At 40.1% G+C, this 26,739-nt stretch overlaps 2 protein-coding genes across 5 annotated transcripts in view; one reads left to right on the forward strand and one right to left on the reverse strand.

Annotated features, from left to right (window-relative positions):
• Positions 1-828: 828 nt before the first annotated feature.
• Positions 829-26,739, reverse strand: part of LOC132401780 (ferric-chelate reductase 1-like) — an 88,406-nt gene continuing 62,495 nt past the window's right edge. For 3 of the 4 annotated variants that reach the window (XM_059983981.1, XM_059983979.1, XM_059983980.1), the window contains exons 12-16: positions 26,193-26,290; positions 25,950-26,008; positions 24,527-24,670; positions 24,019-24,080; positions 23,376-23,862 (exon numbers count right to left, since the gene is read on the reverse strand). In XM_059983981.1, coding sequence (XP_059839964.1) covers positions 23,770-23,862; positions 24,019-24,080; positions 24,527-24,670; positions 25,950-26,008; positions 26,193-26,290 — 456 coding nt within the window. In that variant the 3' untranslated portion in view covers positions 23,376-23,769. Of the gene's footprint in view, positions 1,255-23,375; positions 23,863-24,018; positions 24,081-24,526; positions 24,671-25,949; positions 26,009-26,192; positions 26,291-26,739 lie in introns of those variants that run through there. The other variant, XM_059983982.1, reaches the window with a different exon arrangement.
• Positions 17,427-22,901, forward strand: LOC132401779 (uncharacterized). The gene is made up of 2 exons (XM_059983978.1): positions 17,427-20,080; positions 21,869-22,901. Exons 1-2 carry the CDS (start codon positions 17,475-17,477, stop codon positions 21,882-21,884), a joined length of 2,622 nt encoding a protein of 873 aa, XP_059839961.1. The 5' UTR covers positions 17,427-17,474; the 3' UTR covers positions 21,885-22,901.

A 26,739-nucleotide genomic window follows, 5' to 3' on the forward strand; every position in this document is an offset into this window, starting at 1 on the left:
CAAGGGCACTGTAGCTAAGTCAGTACCAGAGGCAGGTAAGGTTTTTATTTAGGCATTCAATGCCTATAGGCATCACTATTATTGCTAGTATTCATTATGCATCACTTACTGTACTTTTCCAGTACTGCGGATGCAATCTAAAATCATTTTTATCAGATGTGAAAGGTCAATTTCTTCCCTAAAGTAAACTAGATTGTTTTTCTTTTTACAACAAACTAGTATTTTTTTGATCACCTTTGCCAAGATTATGTTCTATTTCTCGGTTTGATTATTTCAATTTAAATAGTGCAGTTGCCATGTTGGGATTCGAACTCCTCATCCCTTTGGGTTCATGATCTAGAAATCTGACTTTTAGTCAATATTATGTGCAATATATCACAGAAAACAGACTTACAGGTGAAAGAAGTTGAAAGAGAGAACAGACAAGATACAGCTTCTCTTCTGTGTCACTTGTTATATCAGGTGTACAACCAACCTAATTTAGCCTTAGGCTGACGGGAATTTGATAGTGGCTGTTTCAAGGGTATACAGTATTTGGATGTGCTCTTCCCATTTTTCAGCTACAGGATACAGACTGCATATCAGATGGTAGAAAGCCAGCAATAATGTCAAGAGAGGTAGAGGATTTCAAAGGTACAATTTAATGTAAGAGAAATGTATACAATATACATCCTGAAATGCTTTTTCTTCCCAACCATCCACGAAAACAGAGGAGTGCCCCAAAAAATGGATGGCAGTTAAATGTTAGAACCCCAAAGTCTCCCCCCCCAGCTTCCCTCCCTCCCGTGTGTAAGCAGCAGCAAGCAATGAATCCCCACTCCCCCAACAGCAGAAAAAAGCATCGGCTCCCACTACCAGCACTCAAGTGTGCATCAAAGCAACAGCAAAGACATAGACTTGCAGTGCCTCAAAGACAATGCATTCACTCGGTTTTCGACATACCACAGGTTCTCTCTCTCTCCCTAATAAGGGAGAAGAGGATGTCTCCATTTCACAGCGAGAGGGGAGACATAACAAACAACTCTTTGGTTTGCAATGTTAAAAGTACATTGCATTACTTTTTTTAAGCTCTGTGCCCAAAAATCTCAGATCTTCCAGTTCCCATGACACACCAGTCCGGGACACTGACCTTAGATCTGCCCATCTCCAGAGCCCCCAGATCCTAGGCCTCTAAAGGTGAGCTGAACTCTTGGGCCGCATGCTTGGCATGTCGGATAACAGCCGGTCACGACACCCTGAGAGCAAGTCCCATTCCTGCAAAGAACCGAAGTCAGTGCGTCACTCCAGGTCAGGGTCTCCAAAAGAACCCGGAGAGGGAAAAATAGAGATATTAAAGATGGAAATGGAGCTGTTTCTGGAAGATACAAGCAAAAGAGTCACCGTTTTGCAACATAGATGTCCAAGCTGACACCATAGTGGGCAAATGAAAGTTAACCATTTGGCAGCAGTTAATTTTGAGTCTGAAGCATCTCTGTCAATCTGTCATTATTAATACAGGAGGCAATGGTGCACATACATTTGGACTGAGAACCTTCATCAGAACTATCCTGATGAAGAGTCTTGGCCCAAAACGTTGACTGTTTATTTCTCTCCATTGATGCTCCCAGACCTGCTGAATTCCTCCAGCATTCTGTGTGTTGCTCTGGAATTTCTGCATCTACAGAATCTCAGGTGTGTACATGTGTGCGTGTATGTATATTTTCCACCATATTGGAGAAGGTAGATTTCTGCAGATTAGAGTGACGTGCCAGCTTGTCTATGAGCTTACTTACTGCATAACTTACAACAATATTTTAGATTTCCAGCCATCCCTGAGATTCACTATTGAACATGCATTCTGATACAACCACGAGGAAAGACCCTATAGCTGTCTGAATGTGCTATCACAGATCGACAGGAAGAGCTTTGACAAGTAAGAATGGAACCAGTCAAAGTCTGTCCCAGTAAAACAGAAAACAGAGCAGTAAATGCAAGAAGCCTTTTCCACTTGGGTTTGGTGAAACTAGAACTAGAGACCCTAGGATAGGGTAAAAGGGGAAGTTTTTAAAGGGGAATGTGAGAGGATACTCAGGGAGGTGAAAGTGTCAAATGAGCTGACAGTAGAAGTGCTGTATGTAAGTTCAATTTCAACGCAAGAGAAGTTTGGATAAGTACATGGATCGGAGGGTTAGGAGGGCTATGGTCAAGGTGCAGGTGGCTGAAAGTTTGGCACAGACTAAAGGGGAAAAGGCCTATTTCAGTGATGTTGGAAAAAAAAATGTGGCTGTCAAAACCATGGAGAGGATGAGGAGAAGACATGTAACATAGTGACAGAAAATTAGGAGCATATTTTTAATAATCAAGTAGCATTTTGTGTTGTGGGAGGACTCAAGTGAAGTTATAATAAAGATGAGCACAGATTTGGGAAGTGACACCACATTTCTGAACCTTGAAGTTGGAAAGAATTAAAAGATAAATACCATTGACTTAGCAGTTGATGAAGATAGGTGGAGAATGTCCAAAGAAAAACAATCATTTACACTGTTGGCTAAAATGAAAGCCAGGAAGGAGTTTATGAATGAACTGGTGGTTGTGCATTGTGTCCAACGATGACAGGAATCCTGTGTAGGAGAGTTTTTAAAGTGGAAAAGCCATTGCACTGGGGAAGTTCTTCTCTCTTGACCTCGGAAGTCCGGGTCCAGTCTCCAGTGGTATGTTAGTCATCTTAAGCTGGGATCTTCCTTAGTTGCAGTGGAGTCTATGACATCTTCTGTGCCTTGTCGTGCCCTTCACACTCCATGCAGTGTTGCACTACCACTTTGCTGGCCATTAAACCTCGTCTGCACAGTCCACCGGAGCTGACTTTGCATGCTAGGATATGCATGTCTCCATCTCACCAGGGTATGAGGGTTCAGCCCCCCTGTTGAAGCAGTGAACCAAGGTGTGGCCGTTATTATGTGCAAACAGCTACTTGGAACCACAGGGGAGACAGATGTCTGGTGGGGACCAGAGGTAAGTGAGCTGTCCCAGATTGGACACAACAAGCCCTTTCACCAGAGGTGCTACCCCTCCCTTGACACCCCAAGCACCCCATTAATGAACTATTTAGTGGGTATAAGGTTCTATAGTTGACAATGGTCTTACGGCTTCTGGAACAGATAAAACTAGAACAGACAGTTTTCTACTGTAGTGAGAAGGTTTAGGAGGAAACCAGAGATGGTTATATTGCTAGGTATAGTGACATACAAAAGTTTGGGCACCCCTGGTCAAAATTTCTGTTACTGTGAGTAGCTAAGCAAGTAAAGGAAGACCTGATTTCCAAAAGATGACACATTTCTTTAATATTTTAAGCAACATTATTTTTTTATTTCCATCTTTTACAGTTTCAAAAAAACAAAAAAGGAAAAGGGCCCGAAGCAAAAGTTTGGGTACCCTGCATGATCAGTACATAGTAATACCCCCTTTGGCAAGTATCATAGCTTGTAAATGCTTTTTGTAGCCAGCTAAGAGTCCTTCAATTCTTGTTTGGGGGATTTTTGCTCATTCTTTCTTGCAAAATGACTTCTAGTTCTGTGAGATTCTTGGGCCGTCTTGCATGCACTGCTCTTTTGAGGTCTATCCACAGATTTTCGATGATGATTTGGTTAGGGAACTGTGAGGGCCACAGCAAAACCTTCAGCTTGCACTTCTTGAGGTAGTACATTATGGATTTTGAGGTGTGTTTAGGATCATTATCCTGTTGTAGAAGTCATCCTTTTTTTATCTTCAGCTTTTTTACGGATGGTGTGATGTTTGCTTCCAGAATTTGCTGGTATTTAATTGAATTCATTCTTCCCTCTACCAGTGAAATGTTCCCTGTGCCATTGGCTGCAACGCAAGCCCAAAGCATGGTTGATCCACCACCATGCTTAACAACTGGAGAGGTGTTCTTTTCCTGAAATTCTGCACCCTTTTTCCTCCCTTTTTGCTCATTGCAGTCAAAAAGTTTTATTTTAACTTCATCGGTCCACAGGTCAAAATACATGCTGCAGATTAATGAGAGTAATTCAAAAGAGGAATATCTAGAAGCTTTGTACATAGCCCATGGAACGTCACCGAGATTCATCAGCAACACCCTGGAACAAACTAGTTGTACATTTCAGTAATGCCATATTACTTAGTCCTCTTGCTTACGGTCAAGTTAATATACGTTCAAGACTTGTGTTAGTGTAATGCCTGAGAAGACAATATGCTATAAAGTTGCTGTTTGATTCTGAAAAGTACTTCCAGAACCCCAAGGGGAAGTACCACAAGGCTGCAATATTATGTTTGTATTACTAACATTCTTCAGGATAGTTCAGCCTGCTATGAAACCAAATCGATCTTGTCATAAACTGTGTCATCCAACAGCAGTCAGTGAAAGCCTTCACATTTCCTTGGACACTTAATCAAAGATTACTTTATGTGTAAACCCCTCATCTGCTTGGAGACTTTGCCAAAGGAAGCTGCCATTTGGTTTTGGCCAGAAGAAAATCGTACTGAATTGAGACAGAAGTGTAACATATTGTTAGATACAGTTGCTCTAAATATCATACAAGGATTTTTACTGTTACTTTATGTAAATAACTTGCAATAACTGTACTCTTCCATCTTCCTGGTAAATGACACATCTTTTCTATGTTACAAATGTTATGTTTTGTAACTCTAGAAATTGATCAAAAGAGAAAAAATCATGGGTGAGCCAGGGATAACTCGTGTCTCGTTTCATTTTAATTTTAGCAAGTTGCACACATATGGCATGGTGGCATGATAACACAAGCCATTTGCGTACCTTTAAATATAACCCATAATGAATTATTTAAGCAAAGCATGCTCAAACAACAGATTTGCAATATTACTCAAACATTAGTGAAATATTAAATACACCATGTTCCTTCCTGCTTAATATATAATAGATCTCAATTTCTATACAAATACAATGCCTATAAGAAGTATTCACTCCCCCCCACCCCTTCAAAGTTTTCATGTTTTATTGTTTTAGAATATTGAATCACAGTGGATTAAAATTGGCTTTTTTGACACTGATCAACCAAAAAGACTCTTTCACGTCTGAGTAAAAACAAATTTCTACAAATTGATCTAAATTTATTAAAATTATTAAACACAAAATAATTGATTGCATAATTACTCACCCCCTTCAAGTCAACATTTAGTAGATGCACCTTTGGCAGCAATTACAGCCCTGAGTCTGTGTGGATAGGTTTCCATCAGCTTTGCACATCTGGACACTACAATCTTTCCCCATTCTTCTTTACAAAACTACTCAAGCTCTGTCAGATTGCATGGGGATTATGAGTGAACAGCACTTTTCAAGTCCAGCCACAAATTCTCAGTTGGACTGTGGTCCTGTCTCTGACTTGACCACTCCAGGGCAATAACTTTGTTGTTTTTAAGCCGTTCCTGTGTACCATTGGCTTTATGCTGGAAAGGGTTATTGGCTTGCTGGAAAAATATCTTCTCCCAAGTCACAGTTCTCTTGCAGACTGCATTAGGTCTTCCTCCAGGATTTCCCTGTATTTTGCTGCATTCATTTTACCCTCTACCTTCGCAAGTATTCCAGGGCCTGCTGCAGTGAAGCATCCCCACAGCGTGGTGCATCCAGCACCATGCTTCGTGGTAGGGATGGTGTGTTTTTGATGATGTGTAGTGTTTGGCTTATTCCAAGCATAGCCTTTAGTCTTATGGCCAAAAAGCTCAATTTTGGTTTCATCAGACCATAGAACCTTCTTCCAGCAGACTTCAGAGTCTCCCACACACCTTGTAGCAAACTCTAGCCAAGATTTCATGTGAGTTTCTTTCAGCAGTAGTTTTTTTCTTTGCCACTCTCCCATAAAGTTGGTAAAGCAACCAAGCAACAATTGTATGTGCAGTCTTTCCATCTTGGCCACTGAAGCTTCTAACTCCTCTAGAGTTGTTATAAGTCTCTTGGGGGCCTCCCTCACTAGTCCCTTTCTTGAAATAACTGTACTCCGTGGGATATTGAGTGATTTGGAAATTTACTTCATTATAAGAATCACCCCTTGTAATAATGAGCAGAGAGGCACAGAGAGATCAGTATTTACTGACAAGTAGCTTTATTGTCTAAATTAACAAGTATGTGAATTCACACACTAAATACCTTGTGTGCACACCAACTAAGTTGTCCTGACCTTCCATGAACAGTCAAAGAACAGAAAAGATATTACCAGTTGAAAATAAGTTTCTGTTGCTGGCCATGTGTTCCTCACAGTTCCGTTTTGAACCTTCACCTGTCTGTGGGGAACCTTACATCCACAACAGCTGTTCTCTTACAGAGTTACCTCTGCCAGCAGACTTGAAGCATCTGTTTTTATATCTATTTCTTACCATTTCAAATATTGCATTTCAGTGTCATTGGCTGTAGATCATGTGTCCGACCTATACATCTTTTATTGGTTCTGCCCTTGGCTATCATCCACTTATCATCCTTTTCCCAGCAAGTAACAATTGGTCATTTATGGCTGTTTGTTCTCAATCAGTTTGAATCACACAGACCATCATTCATAAACATGCATGTTATATCCAACCAAAGAACAATTAACTTCTTATTTGGAAATGATCCCTAGTTCAACAGATTACCTATGGCATCATTGTATCTTCTTTAAAACACTGATCAGGCCAAGCAACTAACACAAAATGGAGGACGTAAAACAGTTCCACAAAATGGCAGCCTCCATCTCTAAGCACACAGCAGAGACTAAGACAATTGGTCTGTCTACTTCCACTGTTCTTAATCCATTCAACTTCTTTGATTAGCAAACTGTAATTCTTTCTGGTCAACATCTTGTACTCATCTCCTGACTTGTGCTTTTCAAGAACCGTTTCATAAAGTTGGTCAGAGAGTTCTTTTGTCTTCATGGTGTATTTTCTGCCAGTATACTGACTCACCAACCATTGAACCTTCTTCTTCTGCTGACTTTCAATGGCAGCTGGCAGGCCAACTTAAAGGTGCATTATCGCCATCAGCTATACTAGAGTGTGGTGTAGAGAGCTGGGAATTAAAACCCCTACTGGTTCTTTATCATTTGAAGATTAAATTACTCCAAAAAGCCCTATAGGTTTTAAATAATGAAAGACAATATTGTGATTTAAAGTACCTTCCATAACTTAGAAAAGTTTTTAAATGAAAACTGTCAACTCCCAAACCTAGTAGTGTAGCCTGTAATTGCTATCTTTCAACCTCATATGCTTCACATTGTAAAAGAATGTGTTCAACTGTTTCATGATGATGACAACACCTACACACCCCAGAGTGATGTTTTCCAGCAAGATACAAAGAATAATTAAGCATAGTATGCCCAATTCTAAGTTGAATCAATATAATTCCTTCCCTTCTTGTCTTACCCGCTTCTCCATTCAATCCCATAGTTTTATATTCTGGAAAGATGTCTCCCCTTATGCCCATTATCCCACAGGTCTTGCCATAATCCCCCAATTCTTAGCTCCGCGAATCCTTTAGCTTCTGTTTAGCCAAGTGGAAGGTCTATATCCACAGATGAACTTTTAACAGCTTTTTTGGCGAAACAATCCACCCGCTCATTCCCCTCAACACCTTGATGTGCAGGAAGCCAAAGGAAGAAGACATTTGAATATGAAATAAAGTTGATGAGCTTCCAGCAGTAAATTACAGTAGATCTAAACAGAAGTATTCCATTAGTAGTAGATCTCATGTCACTTTCATTGAAGTGAAACGTTGCCAGAGTTCTAGAGTCATAGAGCACTACAGCACAAAAAGAAGCCCTTTGGCCCATCCAGTCTGTGTCAAACTGTTATTCTGCCTGGTCTAATTACCCTGGACATAGCCCTCTATACACCACAACTCTTGCACAAAATTTCATTGGAATAGGCACTTGGGATTTATTCTATAAAAAAATTCTTAATATCTGTATAATTCCTCATCTTTCTATGACTATTTCAACAAAACTGATGCAAAGTATGAGTTGTGATATTTACATTAGTGAGCAGAAACAATCAGCAATTATGGACACTAAAGATCCCAAGGAGATATTGGATTGCATAGAGGGAGAGTTTAAAAGAAATGAGTAGTGGCAGTCAGCACAATTTATGCACCACAGTTCCTGAAGAGGCAACTGAACTGTGCATAATTAGGCATTTGGCGAGATCCAATAAAAGATGTTAGGTTTAAATGGAGCGGCCATCATGAGAATGGGATAGTTTTAGAGTGGGAATTTGAGGCTTTGGCAAAGAGAGGTGAATGTGGATTTTTCTCATTGTTAATTCTTTCTTTCTTGTTGCACATTTAGAGTAGAGGGGATGGCTTGCAGGATAGTGGAATAAGAACATAAGAGCATGAGAAATAGGAGCAGGAGTCGGCCATCTGGCCCATCGAGCCTGCTCTGCCATTCAATAAGATCACGGCTGATCTGGCCGTGGACTCATCTCCACCTACCTGCCTTTTCCCATAACCCTTAATTCTCCTACTATACAAAAATATATCCCATCCTTGTTTTAAATATATTTACTGAGATAGCCTCCACTGCTTCATTGGACAGAGAATTCTACTGATTTGTCACTCCCTGGGAAAAGCAGTTCCTCCTCATCTCCATTCTAAATACATTCCCCTGAATCTTGAGGCAATGTCCTTTACTTCTAGTCTCACCTACCAATGTAAACAACTTTCCTACTTCTATCTTATCTATCCCTTTCAAAATTTTATATGTTTCTATAAGATCCCCTCTCATTCTTCTGAACTCCAGAAAGTATAGTCCCAGGCGACTCAATCGCTCCTCATAGTCGAACCCCTTTATCTGTGGAATCAACCTGGTGAACCTCCTATGCCCCACCTCCAAAGCCAGTATACCCTTCTTCTATCCATCTCACTCCTGATGAAGGGTTTCGGCCCGAAACGTCGTCACTACCTCCTCCCATAGATGCTGTCTGGCCTGCTGAGTTCTGCCAGCATTTTGTGTTTCTATACCCTTCCTCAAGTAAGGAGACCAGAACAGCAGTACTCTAGGTGCGGCCTCACTAGTACCCTGTACAATTGCAACATAACCTCCCTGCTCTTAAATTCAATCCTTATCTTATGGATAACTCTTTTATGCAGCACCTTATCGAGTGCCTTCTGGAAATCCAAGCAAGTAATATCCATTTGTTCCCCTCTATCCATTGCACTCATTATATCCTCAAAGAACTCCAGTAAGTTTGTCAAACAGGACCTGCCTTTGCAGAATCCATGCTGCATCTGCCTGATGGATCCATTTCTTTCCAGATGCCTGGCTCTGTCCTCTTGCGGGATGTTGGAAGGCAGGGAGACCTGGTGACTGCACTTGGCAAAGGAGATGGTACAGGCGGGAGGGTTTTTAGATTATTGGGCTCTCTTCCGGGGAGATTGGGAACAATACAAAAGGAATGGTTTGCATCTGAACTGGAGGGGCATAAACAGCCTAGTGAAAAGGGTTGTTAGTGCTACAGGGAGAGGGAGCGGGGTGAGATGAGAAGTAAAACGCCAGAACAGATAGTGGGGGGGGATGAGAAGAAAGATTTTATTAAGCCTATATACAAAGTCAGGAAGCGGATGGTGGGACTATTGTTGTGAGCTGCGTGTATTTCAATGCAAAGAGTATTGGAGGAAAGGTGGATGAGCTTAGGGCATGGATCAACATGTGGTTTTGTTACACAGTAGCCATTACTGAGATATGGTTGCAGGAGGGCAGAACTGCCAACTCATTTTCCAAAGGTTCTGTTGTTTTAGACATGATAGAGTTGGAGGGACTAAAGAGGGAGGGATGGCATTTCTAGTCAGGGAAAATATTGTGGCAGTTCTCAGTCAGACAGACTGGAAAGTTCCTCTAGTGAGGTTTTATGGGTAGAAGTAAGGAATTGAATTGAATTGAATTGATTTTATTTCTTACATCCTTCAAATACACGAGAAGTAAAAATCTTTATGTTACGTCTCCATCTAAATGTGCTATGTGCAATCATAGTAATTTATAATAATTTATAATAAATAGAACAAACAATGTAATACAGAGTATACTCAAATCAGCGTGTTTATCAGTCTGATGGCCTGGTGGAAGAAGCTGTCCTGGAGCCTGTTGGTCTTGGCTTTTATGCTGTGGTACTGTTTCCCGGATGGCAGCAGCTGGAGTAGGCTGTGGTTGGGATGGCTTGGATCGCCAATGATCCTACGGGGCGTTTTTACACACCTGTCCTTGTAAATGTCCTGAATCATGGGAAGTTCACAGCTACAGATGTACTGGGCTGTCCACACCACTCTCTGAAGAGTCCTGCGATTAAGGGAGGTACAGTTCCCATACCAGGCAGTGATGCAGCCAGTCAGGATGCTCTCAATTGTGCCCCTGTAGAAAGTTCTTAGGATTTGGGGGCCCATACCAAACTTCCTCAACCGTCTGAGGTAAAAGAGGTGCTGTTGTGCCTTTTTCACCACACAGCTGGTGTGTACAGACCATGTGAGGTCCTCAGTGATGTGGATACCAAGGAACTTGAAGCTGTTCACCTTCTCAACCCCGGATCCATTGATGTCAATAAGGGTTAGCCTGTCTCCATTCCTCCTGTAATCCTCAACCAGCTCCTTTGTTTTTGCAACATTGAGGGAGAGGTTGTTTTCTTGACACCACTGTGTCAGAGAGATGACTTCTTCCCTGTAGGTCACCTCATTATTGTTTGAGATAAGGCCAATCAATATAGTGTCGTCAGCAAATTTAATTAGCAGATTGGAGCTGTGGGTGGCGATACAATGGGTATACCGGGAGTAAAGGAGGGGACTCAGTACACAGCACTGAGGGACTCCTGTATTAAGAGTCAGAGGGTCAGGGGTGAGGGAGTCCACTCTTTCAACCTGCTGGCGATCTGACAGGAAGTCCAGGATCCACCTGCTCTAGACAAGGTGAAGGCCGAGGTCTCTGAGATTCTTGTCAAGCCTGGATGGAACTATGGCATTGAATACTGAACTGTAGTCCAAGAGCAGCATCCTCACATAAGCATCCTTCTTCTCCAGACGTGTAAGGACTGTAAGTAGAGCAGTGGCTATTGTGTCATCTGTCGATCGATAGGCGAACTGTAGGGATTTCAGTTTGGGTGGTAGCAAGGTATGACCACTTTAACAGGATTATTTTACAGACCACCCAACAGTCCATGGGATTTAGAGGAACAGATTTGTAGAGAGATCGTAGACTGGTGCAAGGAACATAACGTTGTGATAACAGGTGATTTTAGCTTTCCACATAGTGACTGAGTCTCCCATGGTGTATGGGAAAAAGTTTGTCCAATGACTTCAGGGAAGTTTCTTTAATCAGTGCATAAAGTCTTAACTAGAGAGAATGCAATACTAGATCTCCTATTAGGAAGTAATATAGGGCAGGTGACAAGCTTGTGTAGGGGAACACTTTGCATCTACTGATCATAATGCCATTAGTTTCAAAATAAGTATCGAGATGGATAAGTCTGGTCCTCAGTTTAAGAGTCTACATTTCAGAAAGGCCAATTTCAATGGTATCAGAAAGCATCTGGCAGGTGTAAACTGGGATACGTTGTTTTCTGGCGCAGGGGGAGGCCTTCAAAAGTGAAATTTTGGAAGTACAGTGTTGGTATGTTCCTGGCAGAATAAAAGGCAAGATAATAGGTTTTAGGTTTTCAAGAGATGTAGAGCCCTGATTAAGAAAAAGGAGGAGGTGCTTAGCAGGCAGAAACAAATTAAGTACTTGAGGAGTGTAATATATTAAGAGAACACTTAAGAAGGAAATTAGGATGGCTAAAAGAAGGCATGTTTTCTCTAGCACACAAGGTGGAGGAGAATCCTAAAGGCATCAACAGACATATTAAGAGTAAAACAGTAGCAAGAGACAAAATTGGTCCTCTGGAAGATCTGAGTGGTAATTGATGTGTGGAGCCAAATTGATGGAGGATGGACTTTTTGTTTCTGTATTTACGCAGGTGATGGAGTCTATAGATGTGAGGCAATGCAACAGTGTGGTTATGGATCCTATACAGCTGACAGAGGAGGACATGTTTACTGTCTTGAGCCAAATTAGGGTGGATAAATCCCCAGGGCCTATCACGGTGTAGTTATGTATATATCTTTAAAATATTTGGGCAAAAAGACAGAAAATCTAAAATATTTTTTTTTATTTTCCAGTATTAATTGAGATGAAAATGTAGGCTTTTTATATTGCAATTATTTAAAAATTCAATATATATTAATATTTATTATATCTACATAGTATTTTGCAAGCATTGATAATCTTATCTGACTTCCGAATAAACTTGTTATTTTAACTGTTTCTGACCTTCATCGTTCCCAGTAGTGTGTTAAATTGCATAGGTAAGCTATTCAGTCTAATCGTTTTAATCTAATCAGGAAAATTACTTTATCCCAATATTGTATACATAGTGTTATTTTCATTTAGCTAGTACACTACAATGGCTTTTTGTTTCTAACTGATGGACAGGATGTGTGTGACGCTGGCAAGGCCACTATTTATTGCCTTCCCACAGACATCCTTGAATTGAATGGCTTGCTGAGGTAAAGGTCAACCACTCTGCTATGAGACTGAAGAACAGATAGAATGACTGTAAAACTCTGTCTTAAAAGACAGTGATTAACTATTATCTTTTGTTCATTAGAGTTGACATTTCCATTGTCATAATTGCCTTCTTCAGTTAATTTTTACTTAATTTCCCACAATACACAAAATTTAATATGAACTCGTGTCTCTGGATTATTTCTCCAGTGTGCTACACTACCACAGTAGTAAATAGCTCATCAGGTCACTGTAAACCTGATTGCAATGTCACATGACTGATACTTAGCATTATTTATACACTCAGTGGTCACTTTATTAGATACCACCTGTACCTAATAAAGAAGTAGCTTAGGGTTCTTCTGGTACAGTAGCCCATCTACTTAAACGGTCAACACGTTGTGCATTCAGAGATGCTCTTCTACACACCACTGATTTGATGCATAGTTATTTGTGTTCCTGTCAGCTTGAACTAGTCTGGCCATTCTCCTCTGACCTCTCTCATTAACAAGGCATTTTCACCCACAGAACTGACGCTCACTGGACATATTTTTTTTCATTTCCCATACCATTCTCTGTAAACTCTAGAGACAGTTGTATGTGGAATTCCTAGGAAATTAGCAGTTTTTGAAATACTCAAACCACCCCATCTGGTACCAACAATCATTCCGTAGTTAAAGTCACTTAGATCACATTTTTTCCCCATTTAGATAATTGGTTTGGGCAACAGCTGAAACTCTTGACCATGTCTGAAATCCTTTATGCATTGAGTGATTGCCACTGAGTGGTTACCACTTTTCAGCTAAAATGTACAGATATGAAACTCTGTGTTAGAAAACCTCTGAAATAGGAAGTGGTATTACAGATGTGTTTATTTTGTATATGATCTATGAACTGACTGGTTTTCTCACAAAAATGTTGTCTCATTACAATTTTTTCAAAATACTGTGCAAGAAAGAACTGCACTGCTAAATGGTGCAATCACTTTATAGACAATAGACAATAGGTGCAGAAGTAGACCATTCGGCCCCTTGAGTCTGCACCGCCATTCTGAGATCATGGCTGATCATTCACTATCAATACCCAGTCCCTGCCTTGTCCCCATATCCCTTGATTCCCCTATCCATCAGATATCTATCCAGCTCCTTCTTGAAAGCATCCAGAGAATTGGCCTCCACCGTCTTCCGAGGCAGTGCATTCCACACCTCCACAACTCTCTGGGAGAAGAAGCTCTTCCTCAACTCTGTTTTAAATAACTGACCTCTTATTCTCAATCCATGCCATCTGGTACTGGACTCTCCCAACATCTGGAACATATTTCCTGCCTCAATCCTATCAAATGCTTTAATTATCTTAAACGTTTCAATCAGATCCCCTCTCAATCTCCTCAATTCCAGCATGTACAAGCCCAATCTCTCCAATCTCTCTACGTAAGACAGCCCTGCCATCCCAGGAATCAAGCTAGTGAATCTACGCTGCACTTCCTCAATTGCCAGAATGTCCTTCCTTAAACCTGGAGACCAAAACTGTACACAATATTCCAGGTGTGGTCTCACCAGGGCCCTGTACAAATGCAAAAGGACATCCTTGCTCTTGTACTCAATTCCCCTTGTAACAAAGGCCAACATTCCATTTGCCCTCTTCACTGCCTGTTGCACTTGCTCATTCACCTTCATTGACTGGTGAACTAGGACTCCTAGGTCTCTTTGCATTTCTCCCTTACCTAACTCTACACCATTCAGACAATACTCTGCCCTCTTGTTCCTGCTTCCAAAGTGGATAACTTCACATTTATTCACATTGAATGACATCTGCCAAGTATCTGCCCACTCACCCAGCTTATCCAAGTCTCCCTGTATTCTCCTAACGTCCTCTTCACATGTCACACTGCCACCCAGTTTAGTATCATCAGCAAACTTGCTGATATAGTTTTCAATGCCCTCATCTAAATTGTTGACATAAATCGTAAAGAGCTGTGGTCCCAATACAGAGCCCTGTGGTACCCCACTAGTCACCTCCAGCCAGTCCGAGAAACACCCATTCACTGCTACCCTTTACTTTCTATCTGCCAACCAGTTTTCTATCCATGTTGAAACCCTGCCCCCAATGCCATGAGCTCTGATTTTACTCACCAATCTCCTATGTGGCACCTTATCGAATGCCTTCTGAAAATCTAGGTACACAACATCCACTGGCTTACCCTCGTCTAACATCCTTGTTACACCCTCAAAAAACTCCAACAGATTAGTCAAGCGTGATTTGCCCTTGGTAAATCCATGCTGGCTCGGCCTAATCCTATTTCTGCCATCAAGATGTGCCACTATTTCGTCCTTTATAATGGACTCAAGCATCTTCCCCACGACTGACGTTAGGCTATCAGGGCGATAGTTTTCCGTTTTCTCCTTCCCTCCCTTCTTGAAAAGTGGGATAACATTAGCCACTCTCCAATCTTCAGGAACTGATCCTGAATCTAAGGAACATTGGAAAATGATTACCAATGCATCCGCAATTTCCTGAGCCACCTCTTTTAGAACCCTCAGATGCAGACCATCTGGACCCAGGGATTTATTAGCCTTCAGTCCTACCAGTCTACTCATCACAGTTTCTTTCCTAATGTCAATCTGTCTCAATTCCTCTGATATCTTATGACCCTGGCCCATCCATACATCTGGGAGATTGCTTGTGTCCTCCCTGGTGAAGACAGATCTAAAGTACGCATTAAATTCTGTTGCCATTTCCCTGTTTCCCATAACAATTTCTCCCAATTCATTCTTCAAGGGGCCAACATTGTTCTTAACTATCTTCTTTCTCTTCACATAACTAAAAAAGCTTTTGCTATCCCGTTTTATATTCCTGGCTAGACTGAGCTCATACCTGATTTTTTCTCTCCGTATTGCTTTTTTAGTTAAGATCTGCTGTTCCTTAAAACTTTCCCAATCATCTGTATTCCCACTCATCTTAGCCCTGTCATACTTCTTTTTCTTTAATGCTATACAATCTCTGACTTCCTTTGTCAACCACTGTGGCCCCTTCCCCCTCTTTGAATCCTTCCTTCTCATTGGAATGAACTGCTTTTGCATCTTTTGTATTATGCCCAAGAATATCTGCCACTGCTGATCCACTGTCTTTCCTGCCAGGGCATCCGCCCATTTAACTTTGGCCAGCTCTTCCCTCATGGCTCCGTAGTCTCCTTTATTTAATTGCAACACTGACACCTCTGATCTGCCCTTATCCCTCTCAAATTGTAGATAAAAACTTATCATGTTATGATCACTACTTCCGAATGGCTCCTTTACTTCAAGATCACTTATCAATTCCTGTTCATTACACATCACCCAGTCCAAAATAGCCTCGTTCCTGGTTGGCTCAAGCACAAGCTGTTCCAAAAATACATCCCTTAGACACTCCACAAACTCCCTATCCTGGGGTCCAGCACCTACCTGATTCTCCCAGTTCACCTGCATGTTGAAATCTCCCATAACGACTGCATTACCTTTAGTATATGCCAATGTTAACTCCCTAATCAATTTGTACCCAATATCCACACTACTGTTTGGGGGCCTGTACACAACACCCATTAGGGTCTTTTTACCCTTACTGTTCCTCAGCTCAATCCACACAGACTCTACTTCCCCTGTTCCCAAGTCACCTCTTGCTAAGGACTGAATCTCATACCTCACCAACAGGGCCACCCCACCCCCTCTTCCCATATTTCTGTCTCTACGATAGTACGTATACCCTGGTACACTCAATTCCCAGGCCTGATCCCCTTGCAGCCATGTCTCCGTTATCCCAACAATATCGTAGTTCCCCATTTTCATCTGAGCTTCAAGCTCATCTGTCTTATTTCTGACACTACGCGTATTCGTATAGAATTCTTAGCCCATTCCTCCTCTCTTTGCTTAAAACACTGTCTACTGTACCTAACCCAGCTCCTTGAACTTCCATCGGGCTAATTGCACCCTGAATTTTGATGACCTTCTCAAGATCACCCAAACCTTCTACACATTTAACCCCATGCTCCTTCTGACCAACCCTCTGGATCTGGATCCCTGCCCCCTGCACATCTAGTTTAAACCCCCCCGAGCAGCCCTGGCAAACACTCCTGCAAGAATGTTAGTACCCCTCTGGTTCAGATGTAGACCGTCCCTTCGAAACAGATCCCAATGTCCCTGGAACAAAGACCAATTATCCAAAAACCTGAACCCTTCCTTCCTGCACCATGTTCTCAGCCTCGTATTAATGTGCATAATCATTCTATTCTTCGCCTCACTCGCACGTGGCACAGGTAGCAATCCCGAGATTGTCACCCTGGAGGTCCTGCCTTTCAGCTTCACTCCTAACCCCCTGAACTCTCTAAGCAGGACCCCCTCACTCACCTTACCTACATCGTTGGTCCCTACATGGACCACTACATCTGGGTTCATGCCCTCGTTCTCAAGAATAGCCTGCACCCGATCTGAGATGTCCCGGACCCTGGCACGAGGGAGGCAACATACCATCCGAGACTCCCGATCTGCCCCACAAAATCTCCTATCTGCCCCCCTAACTATAGAATTCCCTAAAACTATCGCTCTCTTCTCTTCCCTCCTCCCCTTTCTAGTTGAGGGTTCAACCTCTGTGCCATTATGAAGGTATTGATGAAATATTATAGAAAACACTTAAATATATAAATATATATATAGGTAGACAATTCCCTTGCCCTTACATTTAATGGAGTAACTTAAATGTGCAAAACAAAAATATACACGTGGTCTCACAAAGAAATAAAAATTTACATTATCTACAGTATTTCACAGCTAGGCCAAGGGATAAATACCGTCTGATAAACAGAACTCTCTTGCTACTTAAATAAATACCATGTGATTTCTCCATGTGACCTCTGTTTAAAATCTGACCCAGTGAATAAAAATTTCTGTGCAGTTTGTGGAGTGAATGTATTATGTGCTTTGTGGAAAAGTTTGTTTAAAGCATCTTGTGACTAACTTACATGCATATTTGACTATGCAGCAAAATGGTGTTCTGACTGAGGAAGTCAAGAATGGAAAAGAAAATGATGTTGACATTAGAGATGCATGTTCGTCAGCTGTAACTGTGGACTCTGGTGTAAACTTCTCATATTCTGAAAGAGATTATGTGTCGAAACCTATTACCATGGAAACAAAACTAACAGAGAAGGCCATTGATCCACAAGGCGGACTTAATGTGAATGCCACTCACGAATGCGCTGTCTTAAAAGACATAAAGGAAACTTTCAACAGTTGCAAATTAATAGCAGAATCTACTTCAACAAAACATGATGAAAATTGTAATGACAATTCAGAAAACATAAACCATGATCTTCAAGGAGAGGTTCTCAAAATCGAAAAGGTTTTCGATCATGCTATACAGTTTGAAACAAGGCCTGCATCCTATGAAATGTCAAAAGTAATCTGTGGCACAACTCACAAAGAGTGCTTCAAAGACTATCCAGCTCCAGTACTGGTTGCCCAAACTGCAGGCACATTGGCACAGAAGGATTTAGAGGTGACAGGACAGATCCTTGCCAAGAAACCTCATTCGGTTGCTGCAGACCCAATTGAGGTCTCCCAAGAAAAAATGGTGGAGAACTTCCAAACTAGAAATGAAGCTGGAAAAGTAATGGCTATGGTTGCAAGTGCCAAATCTAAAAAGGAATCAACATCAAATCAGTCAGTATTAACCTCCAATGGAGTTATGTCTGAAAACTCTTCAAAAATGAGTCAAAGTGAAGAAAAGCCGAGTAATTTTTCCTCAACTGATTTAACTAAATTGACCAAGGAAAGTCCAAATATTTTAGGCATGCCACAGGATAATAAAGGCTCAATTAATCTGTCAGTGATGGATCAAAGTGGAAAGATTCCTTATTCAGGCAGCAATAGTAATCAAACACCATGCAACAGGTTGATATATCAACAGGAGTCCAAAAACCTTTCAACTACGATTCATAATGAACCTTTGCCAATCACCACTCCTCCAGGGCCATATGCAGAAGAGTTGGGGTCAGATCAGACAAATAAATTCAAATGCCTCCAAAATCATTCAGAAACAAATCAACCTAACTGTAAGTTCATTAAAGAATATGGTTCAGCTGAAGGTTTGACCTCTCTCAATAGGAAGCTTGTGTTGGAGATAATGGAACTGCAGCATCAGAGACAGGGAAACAACCCAGGCCAGAGTGACGAAGTGCAGTTTAAGCCCTGGGGTATTAAAACTCAATCTTCTAAGCCATTTCAAGGGGTGAAACTCATGACTGAGGTGTCAGAAAGTCAAAGTGTGGACATGGAACACATGGATTTTACCATAGCTCGCAAACAGTGGCTGAGGCTGGAAGCGATGAGCAGGACACACAGTTACGGGCCAGCAGTCAAAAAGCAGAAGAATAAAATGATAACCAAACATGTTAATAAAGAGAAAAAAGATGACTCTTCCATCAATAAATCAATAGAAAATGAAGTAGCCTCACCCTTTTCTGAACCTTTGCTCTCAGAAGATAACATGCAAAGCAAGGGGTCAACAGGAATCAAAACTCTTACAGATGAATGCATGAGAAATTCAACAAATCTAAATAAAGAACAGGATGTGGTGGCATCACAAGAGAAGAATGGCACAACAGGGGCTATAGATCAGAATTTATTATTGAATACAACAGCTTGTAGTCCTTGTCCAGAAAGGAATGATTCTGGACTGGACGACAGGACACATAGACTTCAAGGTAACAACTTGCTTGATCCTATTGTTCAGAATGAATCATCACATTCTCTGCCCACAATGAGTGAGAAGCCTGAAACACCTATTGAAAAGGAGTTTTGCCTCAGTCTAAAGCAGAATGAGAGTCTTAGAAAAGCCAGAGGCATTATCACACTTCCTTGCTTTGAAAAATACACAGAGATCAAAACCAGGCCTCTTAGCTTGCTGCCTGTTTCTCCTCCTTCATCACCTAAGGTCAAAAATAACCATTTTGCTGAGATGCAAATACAACGTGAAATGCTACTTGAACAGCAAAGAGAGGAAGATCTTATACAGCAGAGAAAGATTTTGGGAAAGTACAACAAAAGTATGATTCCAGAGATTGAGGGGAAAAGGAAGTTCTTTGATCAGCAAAATTCCTTCCCATTCTCACTTCCCAATAAAATGTTAGCTCCATCTATTACTTCTCCAGCCACATTGGTGGTTTCACCTCCTATAAGGAGTCCCTTCAGTAATGAAACCAAAGTTTCTAATGTTCTTATTCTGCAAAATGATCTACTGGCTTCTGACAAAGATAAGGCAGATGTTAAAGATTCTGTATTGAATCTTAACTATTCAAATGCAGAAACTACTGACGTCGTAATACTGCAGACACCAAACCTGATTGTACAACGTTCTTCATGCTTACCGCTGTCTTCTAACTCATCAGTCCAAAGAGAAGACACACTGCAAAATAACCCCTTCTTCAAACTCCGCTCACATGGAGCTCATTCCATCATTAGTCAGGAGATCAAAGAAGTTCTACAACGGGAGGCTGAGCTCCATAAGCAAAGGTATAGTCTCCATGAAGTGACAAGTGCTTCTGAGGAGAGTTTGGGATCTTCAAGTGCAGCCAATAATTTACTCTCAGGTAAAGCTGAGCCAATTAAATTTGAGAGATGAGTCACAGAGCAGTACAGCACAGATATACGGCTTCTAGTCCAACAAATCTATGCTGATCACCCAATTTCCCAAGTTCAGCTCATAGCCCTCTAAATCTTGCCTCTCTATGTACCTATCCAAGTGCTTCTTAAATGATATTATTGTACATGCCTCAACCACTTTCTCTGGCAACTCATTCCATATACTCACCACAGTCAAACATGAGAAGGTTGTCCCTTTCAGATCTTTCCCCTCTCACCCTATACCATTGCCCACTAGTTTTGGAGTTCAATGAGGACAAGACTGCTTCCATCCACCTTATCTATGCCCCTTTTAATTTTAAACATTTCTAAAAGAATAAAAACATATCTTTTCCAACTTCTTCCTATATCTCTGGCACTCTAGTCCTGGTAAATCTTTTGAACACTCTTTCCAGTTTAACCATGTTTTTCCCAGACAGGGTGAACAAAATTTTACACAGTTCTCCAAGTGTGGCCTGATCAATTCCTTACACAACGTCCCAGCTCCCTGCTCATTGCCTTGACTGATGGTGGCCAGTGTCCTATGTGCTTTTTACACCACCATGTGATGCTACTTTTAACAGGTTATGCACTCCCAAGCTCCATCTATTCCATTACATTTGCTCTCACATCCTTTTCAGCTCCATCCAACTGTGTTCACTACTGCTCTAGAGTGTTGTGTTCCTTTCACATGGTGGCAATGGACAATACTGGAGGACAAATGTTTAAGGTGAGTGGAAGAAAGCTTAGGGAGATATCAGAACTAGATTATTTTATACAGTAAGGGGTAGTTGCTTGGAATGGACTGCTGGGGTTGATGGTAGAGACATTTAAAAGACTCTTTGACAAATAGGTGTAAGGGAAATGGAGGTTTATGGACTGTGTAAGCAAGAGGGGTTAGATTAATCATGGAGTAGATTTATACAGGTTGGTATAACACCATGGACCAAAGGGCCTGTATTATCAGTATTATTCTATAATATATGTTCAGTCTTTGTCATTATTTCTTTAACAAGTTCTTCATTTTTTTAATGCAACAGTGGACAACTATTTTTTGCTGGCAATTTACAGTGTGTACTTTACTCTTCCAGATTGATTCACCGCCCAGTATAACTCACAGACTCATGGGATTTGTCAGAGGGCAACATGAGCATTTTAAAAGCCATACACAGCATTCTTAAAGCAAAGTGAATGAATCGGCAAAATTCACAATGTTGACATTAATTTACAGATAAAAGAGAAAAAAATTCATTTAGGCCTTTAGAGGAGATAATTATTATTTATTGTAAGTTGAAACCTAAACCTCCTTCCAGTCTTCCTTTAGGAGTTCAGTGGAAAACTGTTCCCTTCTTTGAAACCTTTCTTCATTCACATTGTTGAACATTAATGTTATTGTTACTCTTATTTTGGATCTATCTATGTATTTTTATTTTTCTGCCTTTAAAACTGAAGATGATTGCTGATTAGTTGTATTAAATCTGACATCAAATGCTCACCGTTATATTTCCTCAAGACAACCAGGTATAAGTACTGCCACCCCCCACCATGACCTGTCATCTTTGCTGCTGTAATCTCTTGTGGTATCCTGCAATAACTTGGAACCTTTCAATTGAATTCCTCCATTAAAGCAACTGGTGCAGGATGATGTAGATGCACTAACAATATATCATTTGTCTGCAGGGCACAAAAGAAATAAGAACTCATCACAAGAATGCCCTGGCACTGAACCTGGAGATTGCTAGATGTGCCAGCGACTACAAAATCAAAAAGAACTTCATAAGTAAAGTGCACAAAATGATGCAGGAACTCAGCAGGTCAGGGTGCATCTGCAGAAAGAATTGACCAGTTTACATTTTGGACTGAGACTTCTGAAAGGGTTTCAATTTCCTTTGCACACAATTGCACATCTGAATTTCTCTAGTATTTTGTGTGCGTTGCTCCAGATTTCTAGCATCAGCAGTCTCCCTTGACTCAATCATGTCATAAGCATGTCAAAAAACAATAGCTGCATGAGACTGGTAGTTAGGTTCGAACGGACAGGATGGGGAGCATGTGGGTGGATGACTATTATTTGAGGTCTCATATTTTAACTGAAAGATCATTGGCAATCTTAAGGCAATAATACAGTTTTAGATTACCTAAGATATTTTGCAATGAAATAATATCAATTGAGATACATTGGGGTCTAACATAGTTGTAAATGGTGTTTTGGCTTTGAATTCCTTTAAGAAGTATTATTCAATGAAGCATAATATGTGATCAGAACAGAACACGTTGACCATACTTCACCCAAATTTTATATATATATAACTCTTTTGAATAAGAAACAAATTTGAACAAGATGCTCATAAAAATTATGAATGTATGGATAACAAAAGTAAAAGCATTGATCAACATCTGAAAGAGAGTAATTAGGTAATAAGTTCAGTTTCATTGCTGATTGACCTGTTTTGTACTTAAGGTATTGTTTTATTATTAAATGTAATCTGTGCATGGGTTCTTTTTATGTAGCTTTGTAGAGTGCAATTCCTAATGATATGAAACATTATTATTTAATATTTCTACATTAATGATTATATCCAGCAGCCTTTATCCTGTTCTGCAGTTTTGCTACCAAAAAATCATTGATATGTGGTCTCGGCCCAAAACGACGACAGCGCTTCTCCCTATAAATGCTGCCTGGCTTGCTGTGTTCCCCCAGCATTTTGTGTGTGTTGTTGTTTGATATGTAGTGTTTGTGTGTCTACAAATTCACTACAGTGTTGGAAAGATTTGCCCTGCAGCATAATATTCTGAGAATCTGGTTTAAATGATGCATACAGAAATGATGATGGTCTAAGAGAATTTTTCTTCTCTGAATTGTGTACATCTTCAACCAACACTATAAAGTTAAAATGCAATCACATCGATCAAACCAGAAGACACAGTTTCTATAATTCACAAATATTAAAATTCAACTCATTGGACTAAGAATTAAAAATCAAGGTGGTATCATGCATGCAATATACACAGCAATGGATGTAAAAACTATCGATACAATTGTTATAACTCATTATATACTAGTTCAAATGATGCTGAGTTGGAAAAGGAAACTTTTTTTTAAAAGTCCATTAAATTGCCAATTTAATAGGACAAGTTCACTTACAAAACAATGTAAAAAAAACACATTGAATCATTATTAATTTGAGGTTACTTTTTAATAATATTACTTTTGATCCACATTACATTTATTAGTATTTTGTATCTATTAAAAAAAATCCAAAGCCACTAAAGTAATCCATAACTACAAACATTGTAACTGCTTGCTATTCACACTTCATTCAAAGTCAGTTTCACTGAATTCTGCCTTATTGCTTATTATTAACACTGTTAATCTTTAAATAATTAGCACTCGCGATATTTCCTAAATAGAAAGTGAAATAGTAAGTCTTTTGGTGCAGCATTTCAGTTCCCTGCTGACGGATCTTCAGTTCGGTGCATGACAAGCAGGCAATGCAGCTATCTCATCAGAAAAAGATCAGACGGCATCAGCAAAGACCGGATCAATGGAAGCAAAAATGCAGGAGGCTTCGGAGTGACCATCAAATAAGGCTAATTCCAACAAGTAATGTTATCAGAAATGTTAGGTTTCCACAGATGTAGATTGTTAATATCATCATTTTAAGCCTATGACCCTGTAATTGTAGGATTAAACATGAATTCAAATTGAAATTACTTTCCTGCTATGTTACAATATTTCTGCATTGTCATCCAAATGAAAGTCATTGAAAGATTTATGTAATTCTGATGCTTCCAGTCATAATAAAAATCAAAAGCCAACATTGTGTTACCTGTGGATCAATCAATTCACTCGAATCCATTATCTCCATTTTATCCTCTTCTCGTTTCCGTGCTATGAAAAGATGAAACCAAAATGCATCTTCAGCAAGATATAAGGTATCAGTGAAACTTCCATTTATATATTGTAAATCAAACTATAAGAGTGCTGGAAAATACAAAATATTATTGCTGAGTAACATGTGATATTGAAGTCAACAATCACAGCACGGGCAAAGAGAGGTTTAAAGAGCAGCTTAAAAGAAATCAGTAATTGAGGGCAAGAGTTTCAGTGCTTAGGTTTAAACTGCTGATGATACAACCATTATTCATCAGCATATGAAGCACTTCTAAGAGATTACCGAGAAATTCTTCCCTTGACAATAGCATTAAATCAAATGTCTAGCAGTTTCATTACTTATAAATTGTTAAGGTAGTTTGGAATCCCAGTGGTCTTACAAATTCTCACAGTAATGTAAGAAACAATAAAATTAACTACAAGTGATATAAACAAACCCTGACCTTTACTAGTAATTATGTAATTATGTGCTTCTAGAATTAGTTCTGTTGCCACATGCCAAATTATGAATCCAACCATTACTAATGTATCCCAAGGGTTATGGAGATCCAGAGCTGGCAGATCCATTCCAAGAAAGATCGATCCAACTGTGTGAAGATTAAATTAAATGTCAGCAATTCCTAATGAATACCCAATAATGTAATCAAAGTAAAAACTGATATTACTTTCTACAATAACTCTGGTCATATAATACGAGTTGGGAAGATGTCTACTGTGAAAGGATAACCCAAGCTATGGTCACTATGGAAGAATATCTGAAATTAAAAAACATTGTCTCCCATGGAGGCAAAAAAAACCATCATGTTCATTGGTATGATATGGCCCTCCGTGAGTCAGGGTCGACCATGGATGTTGCATCCTAGCTGTCTAGATACCCAAGCCAGGGCAGTACGATATGGAGAACAAGCTGCTGCCCATGTTAGCAAGCTCCCCCCTCTCCTTGCATCTGGTGAACCCAAAGGAACGGCAGAGACTGATACAGTTTGTTACCAGCAGTGTTGCAGGAGTTGCCAGTCAGTATTGAACTCAATGTACTCCAGCTCTGGATTTTTCCCTTGGGTTTATTCCCAAAGCCTTCCCTATGAGTGGGTATAATTGCAAGGCAGCAGAGGCTTGAGATCAGAGATTTTCTTCTCCACGACTGACAGGCCCCATCTGCCCAAAGCGATGGATTTAAAGATGCCAATAATTCACCTTTGCTCCTTCTTGTGTCAGTAGAAATGGTTCCGCCGGGCTTAGTAGCTGAGCCACACGTGAAGGCCAGAGTTGGACTTAGCTGTCAGAGGATATTTGAGGCACACTCTATTGAAAGTATCTAATAGCTAGCGGGAGCTTGTCCCCATTACCACGCCCGGCTATAACAACCTTAAGGAGCCTCATTAGAATTATATAGTATACAAATAACAGATAATACTTAGTGAAGGCATCGTCTTCTATTTTATTAAATTTTGTACAGATTTTCACTTGCACATTGTTACCCCTTAAAAGCATATATTCCCCCCACCTCCCTGTGTTTTCAATGTGTTTTCTATCCCTTTGAAGAACACTTGCATTACTTACTAGTCAAGGTGCATGGGAAATTAATTCTTAAGATGATAATTCATTGCAGATTGAAGGAGTCACAAGTTAACATAAGGTCCTGTATTCTGTAATTCTTATTAGAAGTTTCCATACTGTTTAATGGAAATCAGCTGAGAACCAGTTTCAGAATTCCTCCACGAGACATGTCTATTAAATTAATAAATCCTTAGTCTTGCTGTAACTGGTCAGCATTTAAGCCCATTTCTTACCAGCCCACAAACCTTACATTTATCAAGATTTATTAGAAAGTCTTTATTAAATGAAAACATTTTTCTTTAAACTTACCTGCAATTATTCTAGCAAAAGTGCCTGTCGTCCAATGAAACCAGTTAAAGAGATATCGCCTAAAGATGGTGAATATTAAAATCAACAAGTTGTAGAAGTTATAGTGTTAGAAGTTAAAACATACTATATTCTTCCTTGATCTTAGTTTAAGATATTTTAAAATTACATTGATTTCCTTTCTCATTATCAAAAGTTGTGTCAGAAGAGATTACAGAGAAGTATTACAATGACTGATAGACCTACCTGGGAGCATACGGATTGGTTCTGAATATGGCCACAAGTGCCTGTAGAATCACCAGTGTAAGTATTATACAGCCAAAGTATGGATGAGCACCAGCATTCTACAGGGAGACAGAGGTTCATGTACCCACATTACAACCAATAAACATACCAAATTATACAGAGCTCTCTTAAGAACTGAAGCTTATGGGTATCGAAAACACTTAATAGAATTTAAATCAGTAAATGTGAAACAATTTGCATCCATTCATCAATTGGACATTTAGACATTCACATACCTTACTGTTATTGAAATAAGTAATGTCTGCAGAACTGTTTTCTTCTGTAAAGTAAGTTGCTTTTCCACAATATGTTTTTGTATTGGTATTTGTATTGCTTTATGGCGGCTGGGAAGAGATATGTCTCTACCAAAAGAAGTTTAAGGTGCTCCTTCCATCCTCTAGCCTGCAGGTCACCCTTGGAAAAGGTGTAGTACTTGCTTAGCCTCATGATCAGGGTCATGTTAAGCTATGGAAGGAGGTGGTGGATGGTCATATGAACACCTGGTGCA

Source organism: Hypanus sabinus, chromosome 11 (genome assembly GCF_030144855.1).
Source record: "Hypanus sabinus isolate sHypSab1 chromosome 11, sHypSab1.hap1, whole genome shotgun sequence".
Taxonomy (NCBI): domain Eukaryota; kingdom Metazoa; phylum Chordata; class Chondrichthyes; order Myliobatiformes; family Dasyatidae; genus Hypanus; species Hypanus sabinus.